At 44.7% G+C, this 13,913-nt stretch overlaps 1 protein-coding gene and 1 long non-coding RNA gene across 2 annotated transcripts in view; one reads left to right on the top strand and one right to left on the bottom strand.

Annotated features, from left to right (window-relative positions):
* Positions 1-11,109, bottom strand: part of LOC311134082 (pleckstrin homology domain-containing family G member 4B-like) — a gene marked incomplete at its 5' end in the record, with an annotated part of 124,408 nt that extends 113,299 nt beyond the window's left edge. Inside the window, one exon of the mRNA XM_084167673.1 lies at positions 10,150-11,109. Within this exon, the coding sequence (XP_084023799.1) occupies positions 10,150-11,109 (960 nt within the window). The remainder of the gene's footprint in view (positions 1-10,149) is intronic.
* A 448-nt stretch (positions 11,110-11,557) lies between these two features.
* On the top strand, positions 11,558-13,694 carry LOC311133561. The gene is made up of 2 exons (XR_014613607.1): positions 11,558-11,755; positions 11,991-13,694. It is a non-coding gene; the product is annotated as an uncharacterized lncRNA (long non-coding RNA).
* The last annotated feature ends 219 nt before the right edge of the window (positions 13,695-13,913 follow it).

Genomic DNA, 13,913 nt, shown 5'->3' with positions numbered 1-13,913 from the left:
TTCTGGCACCGTGGCACCAGAGCCAGACCCAGGCTCCTGCGGTGGATGACTGGTTTGGGACGCTACCCACGTCCACCTCCAACACGCCGTGCGTCGTCAGAAGGCCAATGCTGACCGCCACCGCAGTGAGGCCCCGGTCTTCGTACCGGGTGATCGGGTCTGGCTCTCGACCCGGAATCTGCCCCTCCGCCTGCCCTGCCGGAAGCTGAGCCCGCGGTTTGTGGGGCCGTTCAAAGTCCTGAGGAGAATCACGCATCACAGAATGTGAGATGCAATCTACACAATGATTAAGCTGATAGAGATTTTTTTGTAGACGGAAGGACGGACGGACAGACGGGGGGGGCGGTGCTGAATTACTTCTTCTTTTTTTGTTTTACAGCGCTACAGACGGCTATATCGGTTAGCTAATACAGGACTAGTAAAGGCCCAGTGCACTACTTTAGTCAACAAAAAAACGAAACTTTTTTAAATAAATACATATTTTTTTAATTCCGATTTTTCAGGAATTAGTACCACTACTTCCCACGGCTATGGTTGCTTATATTCTATAAAATGTGTAAATTGTCAAATACAGGGCTCCCTTGTAATAGAGCACTTGGTCTCAATGGGACTCCCTGTTGAAATAAAGATTACAAATCTAAATCAAAAGTCAAGGGATGATGATATTTTGGCAATGTGAAGATAGGACTTTTTGAGTATTGAACCTCTGTATCTGATAGAAAATGTACTATGTGTGCTGCGGCAGTGGGGAGCTTGAAGGTTATATTAGAACTAACACCTATTTACCAAACAGATTCCTTGGTCAGAACTAACTGTTTTATAATGGACTGTAATGTCACACTCTATAGTGAAACCTGGGAAGGTAGATACATCTAAAACCATTCAGTCATGTTGTCAAATGTAATTAAGGTATGTGAAACCTTTTGACTAAAGATGCAAAATGTAGTCCCATAAAAACACAATTCCCTAAACCAACACTAGATGGAAATATAGCTCACTCTGTAATGTCTACGTTGATAGAAAGTGACTGTCTGATTTCTAAATGGAACACCCCAAACACTGTTTACACAGCATCCTTAGATTTCCCAGTTATCTGTAGGAGCTTAGAAAATATCATAAGCCCAACATCAATTCTTAAGTCTCAAGCAATCCTAGTCAAATAAACATTGTAAGGAGAAACATTAAAGGGGCAATCCGCTTTTCAAACAACAACAAAGCAGTCACTGAAGGGTTTGGGGTTTTGGGAGAAATGTAACCAGTCTCAAATTCATAGTCATAGACAGAGCTATTAGATCAAAATTGTAGTTTTGACGCTATCATTGTTTTGTTTTTTACAATGGATTGTTTACAAACAATGGAGTAAAACAAGCTTATATTTTGAGTTATAATGCAGTAATGGGGTACGACAGTTGAACTATAAGCTCATGATGAGGCCTTTGTAAGTTATAAATCTTTAAGACTCAATGGATATATATAATTAATTTAAAAGTCCAAAAATGTATGTACCAATTGCAGTTTGCGCTTTTAAAGGTTGCATAAAGTAAACTAGCATTGCTGAAGGTACTTAATAACTGTGGCCTAATTCAATTCAAACTCCCCTGAGATTACCGTTTGATTGAGTTGAGTTGAGATCTGGGGACTGAGACACACACACACACACACAAATATACACTCACCTTCCCTTTAATCCCCCTATGCTCCTTTGAGACCCTTTTTCAAAGTCAATGAGATCTCTTTTAGCCATGGTAGCCAAAATAATGGGCAACTGGGCATTTCTATACAGGCCCTAAGCATGATGGGTGTTAATTGCTTAATTAACTCAGAAAATACACCTGTGTGGAACTACCTGCTTTCAATATACATTATATATACAAAAGTATGTTGACACCCTTCAAATTAGTGGATTTGGCTATTTCTGCCACACCCCTTGCTGATATGTGTGTAAAATCGAGCACACAGCCATGCAATCTTCATAGACAAACATTGGCAGTAGAATGGCCCGTACTGAAGAGCTCAATGATTGTCAACGTGGCACCGTCATAGGATGCCAACTTTCCAAGTCAGTTTGAAAAATGTCTGCCCTGCTAGAGCTGCCCCAGTCAACTGTAAGTGGAAACGTCTAGGAGCAACAACGGCTCAGCCGCGATGTGGTTGGCCACACAAGCTCACAGAACAGGACCGCCGAGTGCAGAAGCACTCAGCACGTAAAAAATGGTCTATCCTCGGTTGCAACACTCACTACCAAGTTCCAAACTGCCTCTGGAAGCAACGTCAGCACAATAACTGTTTGTCGGGAGCTTCAAGATATGGGATTCCATGGCCGAGCAGCCTCACACAAGCCGAAGATCACCATATGCAATGCCAAGCGTCGGAGTGGTTTAAAACTCGCTGCCATTGGACTCTGGAGTAGTGGGAACGGTTTCTCTGGAGTGATGAATCACGCTTCACCATTTGGCAGTCCGACGGACTCATCTGGGTTTGGCTGATGCCAGGAGAACGCTACATGCCCGAATGCATACTGCCAACTGTAGAGTTTGGAATAATGTTCTGGGGCTGTTTTTTATGGTTCCAGTGAAGGGAAATCTTAACGCTACAGCATACAATGACATTCTAGACAATTCTGTGCTTCCAACTTTGTGGCAACAGTTTGGGGAAGGCCCTTTCTTGTTTCAGCATGACAATGCCCCCATGCACAAAGCGAGGTCTATACAGAAATGGTTTGTCGAGATTGGTGTGGAAGAACTTGACTGGCCTGCACAGAGCCCTGACCTCAACCCCATTGAACACCTTCGGGATTAATTGGAATGTTGGCCTAATCGCCCAACATTGGTGCCCGACCTCACTACTGCTCTTGTGGCTGAATGGAAACAAGTCCCTGCAGCAATGTTCCAACATCTAGTGGAATGGTTTCCCAGAAGAGTGGAGGCTGTTATAACAGCAAAGGGGTGACAAACTCATTATTAATGTCCATGATTTTGGAATTAGATGTTTGACGAGCAGGTGTCCACATACTTTTGGTAATGTAGCGTACTTTGTATCCCTCAGATACTCAAGTGTTTCCTTTATTTTGGCAGTTACCTGTAGACGCTCCGGGGTACGTTTCCTCTAAGGAAAGATCTGCTTCCCCTCCATCAATCCTAAACCTAACAATTAGTGGGTATTCAGGAAAATCCTAAACTGACCCAGGATCAGCTTCTTTTTTTTTTTTTTTTTTTCACCTTTATTTAACCAGGTAAGCCAGTTGAGAACAAGTTCTCATTTACAACTGCGACCTGGCCAAGATAAAGCAAAGCAGTGTGATAAAAACAACACAGAGTTACATATGGGGTAAAAAAACATAAAGTCAAAAATACAACAGAAAATATATATACAGTGTGTGCAAATGTAGCAAGTTATGGAGGTAAGGCAATAAATAGGCTATAGTGCAAAATAATTACAATAGTATTAACACTGGAATGCTAGATGTGCAAGAGATTATGTGCAAATAGAGATACTGGGGTGCAAAAGAGCAAAATAAATAACAATATAGGGATGACGTAGTTGGGTGGGCTAATTTCAGATGGGCTGTGTACAGGTGCAGTGATCGGTAAGGTGCTCTGACAACTGATGCTTAAAGTTAGTGAGGGAGATAAGAGTCTCCAGCTTCAGAGATTTTTGCAATTCGTTCCAGTCATTGGCAGCAGAGAACTGGAAGGAATGGCGGCCAAAGGAGGTGTTGGCTTTGGGAATGACCAGTGAGATATACCTGCTGGAGCGCAGACTACGGGTGGGTGCTGCTATGGTGACCAATAAGCTAAGATAAGGCGGGGATTTGCCTAGCAGTGATTTATAGATGGCCTGGAGCCAGTGGGTTTGACGACGAACATGTAGTGAGGACCAGCCAACAAGAGCGTACAGGTCACAGTGGAGGGTAGTGTATGGGGCTTTGGAGACAAAACGGATGGCACTGTGATAGACTACATTCAATTTGCTGAGTAGAGTGTTGGAGGCCATTTTATAAATGACATCGCCGAAGTCAAGGATCGGTAGAATAGTCAGTTTTACGAGGGCATGTTTGGCAGCATGAGTGAAGGAGGCTTTGTTGCGAAATAGGAAGCCGATTCTAGATTTAACTTTGGATTGGAGATTCTTAATGTGAGTCTGGAAGGAGAGTTTACAGTCTAACCAGACACCTAGGTATTTGTAGTTTTCCACATACTCTAGGTCAGACCCGTCGAGAGTGGTGATTCTAGTCGGGTGGGCGGGTGCCAGCAGCGTTCGATTGAAAAGCATGCATTTAGTTTTACTAGTGTTTAAGAGCAGTTGGAGGCTACTGAAGGAGTGTTGTATGGCATTGAAGCTCGTTTGGAGGTTTGTTAACACAGTGTCCAATGAAGGGCCAGATGTATACAAAATGGTGTCGTCTGCGTAGAGGTGGATCTGAGAGTCACCAGCAGCAAGAGCGACATCATTGATATACAGGGAGAAAAGTGTTGGCCCAAGAATTGAACCCTGTGGCACCCCCATAGAGACTGCCATAGGTCCAGACAACAGGCCCTCCGATTTGACACACTGAACTCTATCTGAGAAGTAGTTGGTGAACCAGGCGAGGCAGTCATTTGAGAAACCAAACTAGGGGCAACTTCATCCTACTCCTATGTAGAATTTCTCCACATGTCTTAGCCACACATGTGGTGGTCGGTATTATCCCAGAGCCCCTGCTCTGTTGATCATGCTGAGAAGTAGTCCAGTTAAGCCTGTCCTAATCCCTGCTGTTAATAGCATTAATTACTGGCAGAGGTTCAGCTGGGCTAAACCCACACATGGCATCTCCCTTACCTCAGCGCCTCAGCTGGGGAGAAGAACCAGGGAACCAGCCAGCCCTAGAGCTGGACCGCAGCCATTTAGCTTCAAAGCTAATGCAGGTTGCTATGCTAATCATGCTAATCGCTATGCTAATCCACTCTGAGCTAGGCTAGGCACTAAACTATGTTTAGCTAGACACTAGACAGAGATATAATACACTGCTCAAGAAAATAAAGGGAACACTTAAACAACACAATGTAACTCCAAGTCAATCACACTTCTGTGAAATCAAACTGTCCACTTAGGAAGCAACACTGATTGACAATACATTTCACATGCTGTTGTGCAAATAGAATAGACAACAGGTGGAAATTATAGGCAATTAGCAAGACACCCCCAATAAAGGAGAGGTTTTGCAGGTGGTGACCACAGACCACTTCTCAGTTCCTATGCTTCCTGGCTGATGTTTTGGTCACTTTTGAATGCTGGCGGTGCTTTCACTCTAGTGGTAGCATGAGACGGAGTCTACAACCCACACAAGTGGCTCAGGTAGTGCAGCTCATCCAGGATGGCATATCAATGTGAGCTGTGGCAAGAAGGTTTGCTGTGTCTGTCAGCGTAGTGTCCAGAGCGCTACCAGGAGACAGGCCAGTACATCAGGAGACCTGGAGGAGGCCGTAGGAGGGCAACAACCCAGCAGCAGGACTGCTACCTCCGCCTTTGTGCAAGGAGGAGCAGGAGGAGCACTGCCAGAGCCCTGCAAAATGACCTCCAGCAGGCCACAAATGTGCATGTGTCTGCTCAAACGGTCAGAAACAAACTCCATGAGGGTGGTATGAGGGCCCGACATCCACAGGTGGGGGTTGTGCTTACAGCCCAACACCGTGCAGGACGTTTGGCATTTGCCAGAGAACACCAAGATTGGCAAATTCGCAACTGGCGCCCTGTGCTCTTCACAGATGAAAGCAGGTTCACACTGAGCACATGTGACAGACGTGACAGAGTCTGGAGACGCCGTGGAGAACGTTCTGCTGCCTGCAACATCCTCCAGCATGACCGGTTTGGCGGTGGGTCAGTCATGGTGTGGGGTGGCATTTCTTTGGGGGGCCGCACAGCCCTCCATGTGCTCGCCAGAGGTACTGACTGCCATTAGGTACCGAGATGAGATCCTCAGACCCCTTGTGAGACCATATGCTGGTGCGGTTGGCCCTGGGTTCCTCCTAATGCAAGACAATGCTAGACCTCATGTGGCTGGAGTGTGTCAGCAGTTCCTGCAAGAGGAAGGCATTGATGCTATGGACTGGCCCGCCCGTTCCCCAGACCTGAATCCAATTGAGCACATCTGGGACATCATGTCTCGCTCCATCCACCAACGCCACGTTGCACCACAGACTGTCCAGGAGTTGGCGGATGCTTTAGTCCAGGTCTGGGAGGAGATCCCTCAGGAGACCATCTGCCACCTCATCAGGAGCATGCCCAGGCATTGTAGGGAGGTCATACAGGCACGTGGAGGCCACACACACTACTGAGCCTCATTTTGACTTGTTTTAAGGACATTACATCAAAGTTGGATCAGCCTGTAGTGTGGTTTTCCACTTTAATTTTGAGGATGACTCCAAATCCAGACCTCCATGGGTTGATAAATTTGATTTCCATTGATAATTTTTGTGTGATTTTGTTGTCATCACATTCAACTATGTAAAGAAAAAAGTATTTAATAAGATTATTTCATTCATTCAGATCTAGGATGTGTTATTTTAGTGTTCCCTTTATTTTTTTGAGCGGTGTATATGTGTATAAACCTGACCCTAAACCTACACAAGCTCTATATCTCAAGCACTTTGCATAGCTTAGCTAAATTTACTCTGGGCCTCCTGTAGCTCAGTTGGTAGAGCATGGTGCTTGCAACGCCAGGGTTGTGTGTTCGATTCCCACTGGGGGCCAGTATTAAAAATGTATGCACTCACTAACTGTAAGTCGCTCTGGATAAGAGCGTCTGCTAAATCACTCAAATGTAATGTAAAATGTAGACGTTTTCCTGGCCAAAGATGCTGGATCAGCTTGCCCTACCTTTAATCCTAATACCTAGGCAGAAACCATATGAACAAATATAGCCGCAATAACATCTGTTAAATATGACCAATGAAATGTGATTTGAGTTGATTTGATTTGGGTGTTAGATAAAGAAACAGAATGAAGAACAGTGTCATAAGCATCCACAGCCACCTTTATGGATATAGACAGATAAGAAATGTGAGTGTTAACAACATTGTTTTTACACTGCTGCTACTCGCTATTTACAATTATATGCATAGTCACTTTACCCCTACCTACATGTACAAATTACCTCGACTAACCTGTACCCCCGCATATTGACTCGTTACTGGTACCCCCTGTATATAGCCGCATTATTGTTATTTTATTGTGTTACATTTCTTTCTTTTTTTAAACTTTAGTTTATTTAGTAAATATATAACTCTATTTGCCTAAAACTGCATTGTTGGTTAAGGGCTTGTAAGTAAGCATTTCACGGTAAGTTCTACACCTGTTGTATTCAGCGCATGTGACAAATAAAATGTGATTTGATTTGATTGATTATGATTATTCAAGGTTACTTTTCAATACTGTATGCATATTCATATAATTACAGGATGGCTGTGTTTTGTGTTCCAAATTTCACCATTTGTATACCAGAATTAACAGAAGTCAATGTTCTTGCTCAAACAGGGGGCATGGCTCTTGAGTAATGTCTTGTAATTCTGATGGTGAAATAAGTGATCGCTATTGCTAGTTCCAAGGAAAGGGGGGTCAGTGGATACATAGGCTACATCTCAAATAGCACCCCACAACCACACAGTGCACCACTACCGACCAGGGGCCATAGGGCTCTGATCAAAAGTAGGGCACCACGTAAGGAATAGGGCACCATGTAAGGAATAGGGCACCATGTAAGGAATAGGGCACCATGTAAGGAATAGGGCACCATGTAAGGAATAGGGCACCATGTAAGGAATAGGGCACCATGTAAGGAATAGGGCACCATGTAAGGAATAGGGCACCATGTAAGGAATAGGGCACCATGTAAGGAATAGGGCACCATGTAAGGAATAGGGCACCATGTAAGGAATAGGGCACCACGTAAGGAATAGGGCACCACGTAAGGAATAGAACACCACGTAAGGAATAGGGCACCACGTAAGGAATAGGGCACCACGTAAGGAATAGGGCACCACGTAAGGAATAGGGCACCATGTAAGGAATAGAACACCACATAAGGAATAGAACACCACGTAAGGAATAGGGCACCATGTAAGGAATAGGGCACCATGTAAGGAATAGGGCACCATGTAAGGAATAGGGCACCATGTAAGGAATAGGGCACCACGTAAGGAATAGGGCACCATGTAAGGAATAGGGCACCATGTAAGGAATAGGGCACCATGTAAGGAATAGGGCACCATGTAAGGAATAGGGCACCATGTAAGGAATAGGGCACCACGTAAGGAATAGGGCACCATGTAAGGAATAGGGCACCATGTAAGGAATAGGGCACCATGTAAGGAATAGGGCACCACGTAAGGAATAGGGCACCATGTAAGGAATAGGGCACCATGTAAGGAATAGGGCACCATGTAAGGAATAGGGCACCATGTAAGGAATAGGGCACCATGTAAGGAATAGGGAATAGGGCACCATGTAAGGAATAGGGCACCATGTAAGGAATAGGGCACCATGTAAGGAATAGGGCACCATGTAAGGAATAGGGCACCACGTAAGGAATAGGGCACCATGTAAGGAATAGGGCACCAGCCGGGACGCAGCCATACACAAAAGTAAAGTATGCTATGGTCTATGGTGTAACAGCTGTTATCCTAAATAAATTACTGATAACTTTTTTAAATTCATACGCTATGCTGTCCCTTCACTGGTACTGTTGCAAAATCAGGATAAAGGTGATGATGATGATGATGACTTCTTTAAACATGCTATACAGTCCCTAATCCGTTGCCACATGATGATAATTATGGTGGTGATGGTGATAATGATAATGATGATGATAGTGATAGTGGTGATGATAACACTTCTTTAAACATGCTATACAGTCCCTAATCGGCTGCCACATGATGATAATGATGGTGGTGATGGTGATAATGATAATGATGATGATGGTGATAGTGGTGATGATAACACTTCTTTAAACATGCTATACAGTCCCTAACAATCTACACAAAATAAAGATAAATACAAAATTCATAACAAAAATAAAGTTGTTGCATAAGTATTAATCCCCTTTGTTTAGGCAAGCCTAAATTAGTTCAGCTGTAAAATTTGGGTTAACAAATCCCATAATAAGTAAGATGGACTGTGTGAAATAATAGGGGTTGACGTGATTTTTGAATGACTAACCCTTCCTCTCTCCCCCATACATACAACATGTGTAAGATCCCTCAGTCAAGTGTTGATTTTCAAGCACAGATTCAACTACAAATACCAGGGAGCTTTTCGAAAGCCTCAAAGAAGGACAGTGATTGGTAGATGGGTAACAATAACAAATCAGACATTGAATATATTTTCAAGTTAATAATTATGCTGTGGATCATGTATTAATCCTTAAGAGTCTATTGACGCACCTGTGTGGCAATCTAGTGACATAATAAAAAAATCCCCATCAGAATCTGTCAGTTTAAGGTAGAGATATCTTTTTTTTTGCATGGGTTGCGTCTCAATGTTTGTCAGACCAGGACACATCCCAAAAATCGGTCTTCTCACAAAAACGTCTGTAGTGGCCGAACGGTTTGACCCACGGGACTCGTCAGAAGTCGGTAACGCCCTAACCTGTCTGATTGCAACATGATGATGGTGGTGATGATGATGATAATTGATTGAATTTATTTGATAATCAAAATTAGACGGCTGCTTTGGCCGGTATGTTTGCATTATATACATACAAATTATAGAGGATAGACTCAATAAAGCCAGAATACTTATTTCCACTGTGGTCCTCTTTAATGAATAAAATCCAATGTAATTGGTCACCACCATCACAATCATCATTATCACCTCCATCATCATCAACACCATCATCACCATCGTCATCACCATCATCATCATCATCATAATCATCATCGTCATCACCACCATCATCATCATGTTGCAACCGGTTAGGGGACAGCATAGCATGTTTATAGAAATGTTATCATCATAATCATCATCTTATTGCAACAGTACCAGTGAAGGGACAGCATAGCATGTGAAACTGTTTATAAAAGTGATCAGTCATTTCCTCTTCATAACAGCCTATTGCACATTATCATACTTTAAGTTTGTGTATGGCTGCGTCCCATGTGATGCCCTATTCCTTACGTGGTGCACTGCTGAGGGCCCCATGGGCCCTGGTCTGTAGTGGTGCACTGCTGAGGGCCCCATGGGCCCTGGTCTGTAGTGGTGCACTGCTGAGGGCCCCATGGGCCCTGGTCTGTAGTGGTGCCCTGCTGAGGGCCCCATGGGCCCTGGTCTGTAGTGGTGCACTGCTGAGGGCCCCATGGGCCCTGGTCTGTAGTGGTGCACTGCTGAGGGCCCCATGGGCCCTGGTCTGTAGTGGTGCACTGCTGAGGGCCCCATGGGCCCTGGTCTGTAGTGGTGCCCTGCTGAGGGCCCCATGGGCCCTGGTCTGTAGTGGTGCACTGCTGAGGGCCCCATGGGCCCTGGTCTGTAGTGGTGCACTGCTGAGGGCCCCATGGGCCCTGGTCTGTAGTGGTGCACTGCTGAGGGCCCCATGGGCCCTGGTCTGTAGTGGTGCCCTGCTGAGGGCCCCATGGGCCCTGGTCTGTAGTGGTGCCCTGCTGAGGGCCCCATGGGCCCTGGTCTGTAGTGGTGCACTGCTGAGGGCCCCATGGGCCCTGGTCTGTAGTGGTGCACTGCTGAGGGCCCCATGGGCCCTGGTCTGTAGTGGTGCACTGCTGAGGGCCCCATGGGCCCTGGTCTGTAGTGGTGCACTGCTGAGGGCCCCATGGGCCCTGGTCTGTAGTGGTGCCCTGCTGAGGGCCCCATGGGCCCTGGTCTGTAGTGGTGCACTGCTGAGGGCCCCATGGGCCCTGGTCTGTAGTGGTGCACTGCTGAGGGCCCCATGGGCCCTGGTCTGTAGTGGTGCACTGCTGAGGGCCCCATGGGCCCTGGTCTGTAGTGGTGCACTGCTGAGGGCCCCATGGGCCCTGGTCTGTAGTGGTGCACTGCTGAGGGCCCCATGGGCCCTGGTCTGTAGTGGTGCACTGCTGAGGGCCCCATGGGCCCTGGTCTGTAGTGGTGCACTGCTGAGGGCCCCATGGGCCCTGGTCTGTAGTGGTGCACTGTGTTGGGAGTCGGGTGACATTTGGGACACAAGCCATAGGCAATTGCAAAGTATGATGTGGTGTAATAGCTGTTATCAAAAGGAAATGACTGATCATTTTCATAAACAGTTTAACAGGCGATGTTGTCCCTTCACTCCCCTCTCCTTGGAAGTGGAACTAGCGATGACGATCTCTAATCTCACTAATGCCATGCCCCCTTGTTGAACAAGCACAATGACTTGGGTTAATTCTGGTATAAAAATTGAGAGTTGTTGGAGACAGAATACAGGCAGCCTCCAGCATCTTGTTACTGAAGCTGAACCAAACACTCACAGACTCACTCTATCAGGTCTCATCACCATGAAGATGATGTTGACCATCTCTCTGCTCCTCAGTGTTGGCTTTGGACTGGGCGACACAATGTCTATTCCGTAAGAGAGAGAAGAAATGAACAGACCAGGTTGGAAGATCATCAATAAGTGTGGGAAGGTGACGACGAGGACGGTGGAGGAGTTCGACAACATGCCGCCGCAGGTGAAGGAGACGGTTCAGTTCTTCTGGGGACCAGAGTGTGAGAACGACAACGAGAGAAGCAAAAGAGAATTTGTTCGTATCGGCCGACAAATCTCCAATTACTGAAGGTATCCAATTAAATGAAAATATTTGTTGTTCTTGTATAAATTAGATAGTACAGTGAAAGACTGACAGGAAGAGAGGGGGTGTTTGAATAGCAGTGGGATAGAATCCAACCCACTTTTGCACTGGTACATGTATTCTGGAGGCAGTGGCTTAGAACCCTAGACCACCTCAGGCCCTGAAGATATTGATTTGACAGAAAACAATATGAATCCACTCCTTCTCTCTCCTTTCCTATAGCCTTGAGTAGCGTCACCTGGAGGAGACTGGCCTGTCCTCCACAGTTGATGTATGTGACCCATGACTGTTGGCATCCGGTGACGTGGACGATCCAGAACAGTGACGGCCAGTGAAGACGACGTGGGACTGTGGGATAATCATGAACTAGAAAGAAGTTCAATTAATTAATTGTATTCACTCCAACTACTGTCTGTGTCTGAAAAGTTGCACCCTATCCCCTATCTTGCACTGCACTAGTATGTAGGTAGTGCACCATGTAGGGGATTGGGTTGCCATTTGGGACACATCATAAGACTAAAAAGTACAGCTATTGTTTTCCAGATTTAATGGTCATAATTAGTTTGCTTCTCTGCTATTTACTATCTTGTAACTCTCCCTAACTGTGAAGACTCTAAGGCCATACTGTAATGTATATGAATATGCATACAGTATTGAAAAGTAACCTTGAATAATCACATTTCTTATTTGTCTATAGCCATAAAGGTGGGTGTTGATGGTTATGACAGTTTTCTTCATTCTGTTTCTTTATCTAACACCCTGGGTCCTGTCCTATAATGTTGTTGTGTTGGATATGCCTGTTATGGAATACATCTAATATGATCAAGATAAAAAATAGACTGCTCTAAGGTCAGTTTTGTGTGGGTTTCTCCCTAGGGTTTAAATTTAAGGCAGGGTTTCTCGCTAGGGTTTAGGATTTAAGGTAGGGTTTCTCCCTAGGGTTCAGGATGTAAGGTAGGGTTTCTCCCTAGGATTTAGGATTTGGGAGAGGGCACGCCTCAGGTTTAGGATTTAAGGTAGCTAGGGCAAGCCTAGAGTAGGGTTTCTCCATAGGGTTTAGGATTTGCGGGAGGGCAATCCTATGGTTTAGGATTTAAGGTAGCTAGGGAAAGCTTAGGGTTTAGGATTTAAGGTACCTATGGCAAGTCTAGCGTTTAAGATTTAAAATAAAGTTTCTCCCTAGGGTTTAGAATTTGGGGGAGGGCAAGTCTATGGTTTAGGATTTAAGGTAGTAAGGGAAAGCTTAGAGTTTAGGATTTAAGGTACCTATGGCAAGCCTAGAGTTTTTGATTTAAAGTAGAGTTTCTCCCTAGGGTTTAGGATTTGGGGGAGGGCAAGCTGATCCAACATATGTGCCCAGGGCAATTTATACCCAGAGCATATTAAGCTGTGCTACTACACTAAGTGCTTAAGGTGTAGAGGTTAACTCTAAATGTCTAGGATCAGGTTAATATCCTAATCTCAATTTTTTTATACTTTGGTGTTTATTAGGATCCCCATTAGCCTCTGCAAAAGCATCAGCTACACTTCCTGGTGTCCACATGAAAGATGAAATAATACATAGTACAGAACATTATTTAACCCTTAGCCTACAATGGTCGCGCCCCGTGGAAATCTAATTGCCATAATACAAAAATCCCCAGTAAAATCCCCACAAAATCGTATGTCCGAACGGTTTGGCCTAGAAACTATTCTACTACTCTATTGAAAGATGAGACTCTCACAAATACGTTGGTGTTCTCCGTTTTGATCTAGGGTGCCCACAAATCTCACAAGACTTGTCTGAATGTCCCCGTACCAGATAAAAAAATGAATGTTCTGGACCTGGGGACTGTGAAGTGACCTCTGGTTGCATGTCTTGTGTTGTACAAATGAGTGTCCGAAACAGTAGTGTAAAATACTTAAGTAAAAATACTTTAAAGTGCTGCTTAAGTAGTTTTTTTTGGTATCTGTACTTTACTTTACTATTTATATTTTTGACAACTTTTATTTTTACTTCACGACATTCCTAAATAAAAATATATACTTTTTACTCCAAACATTTTCCCTGACACCCAAAAGTACTCGTTATATTTTGAATGCTTAGCAGGACAGGAAAATGGTCCAATTCACGCACTTATCAAGAAAACATCCCTGGTCATCCCT

Source organism: Coregonus lavaretus (genome assembly GCF_964263955.1).
Source record: "Coregonus lavaretus genome assembly, chromosome: 8".
Taxonomy (NCBI): Eukaryota; Metazoa; Chordata; class Actinopteri; order Salmoniformes; family Salmonidae; genus Coregonus; species Coregonus lavaretus.
This window is presented reverse-complemented; position numbering and strand designations above follow the sequence as displayed.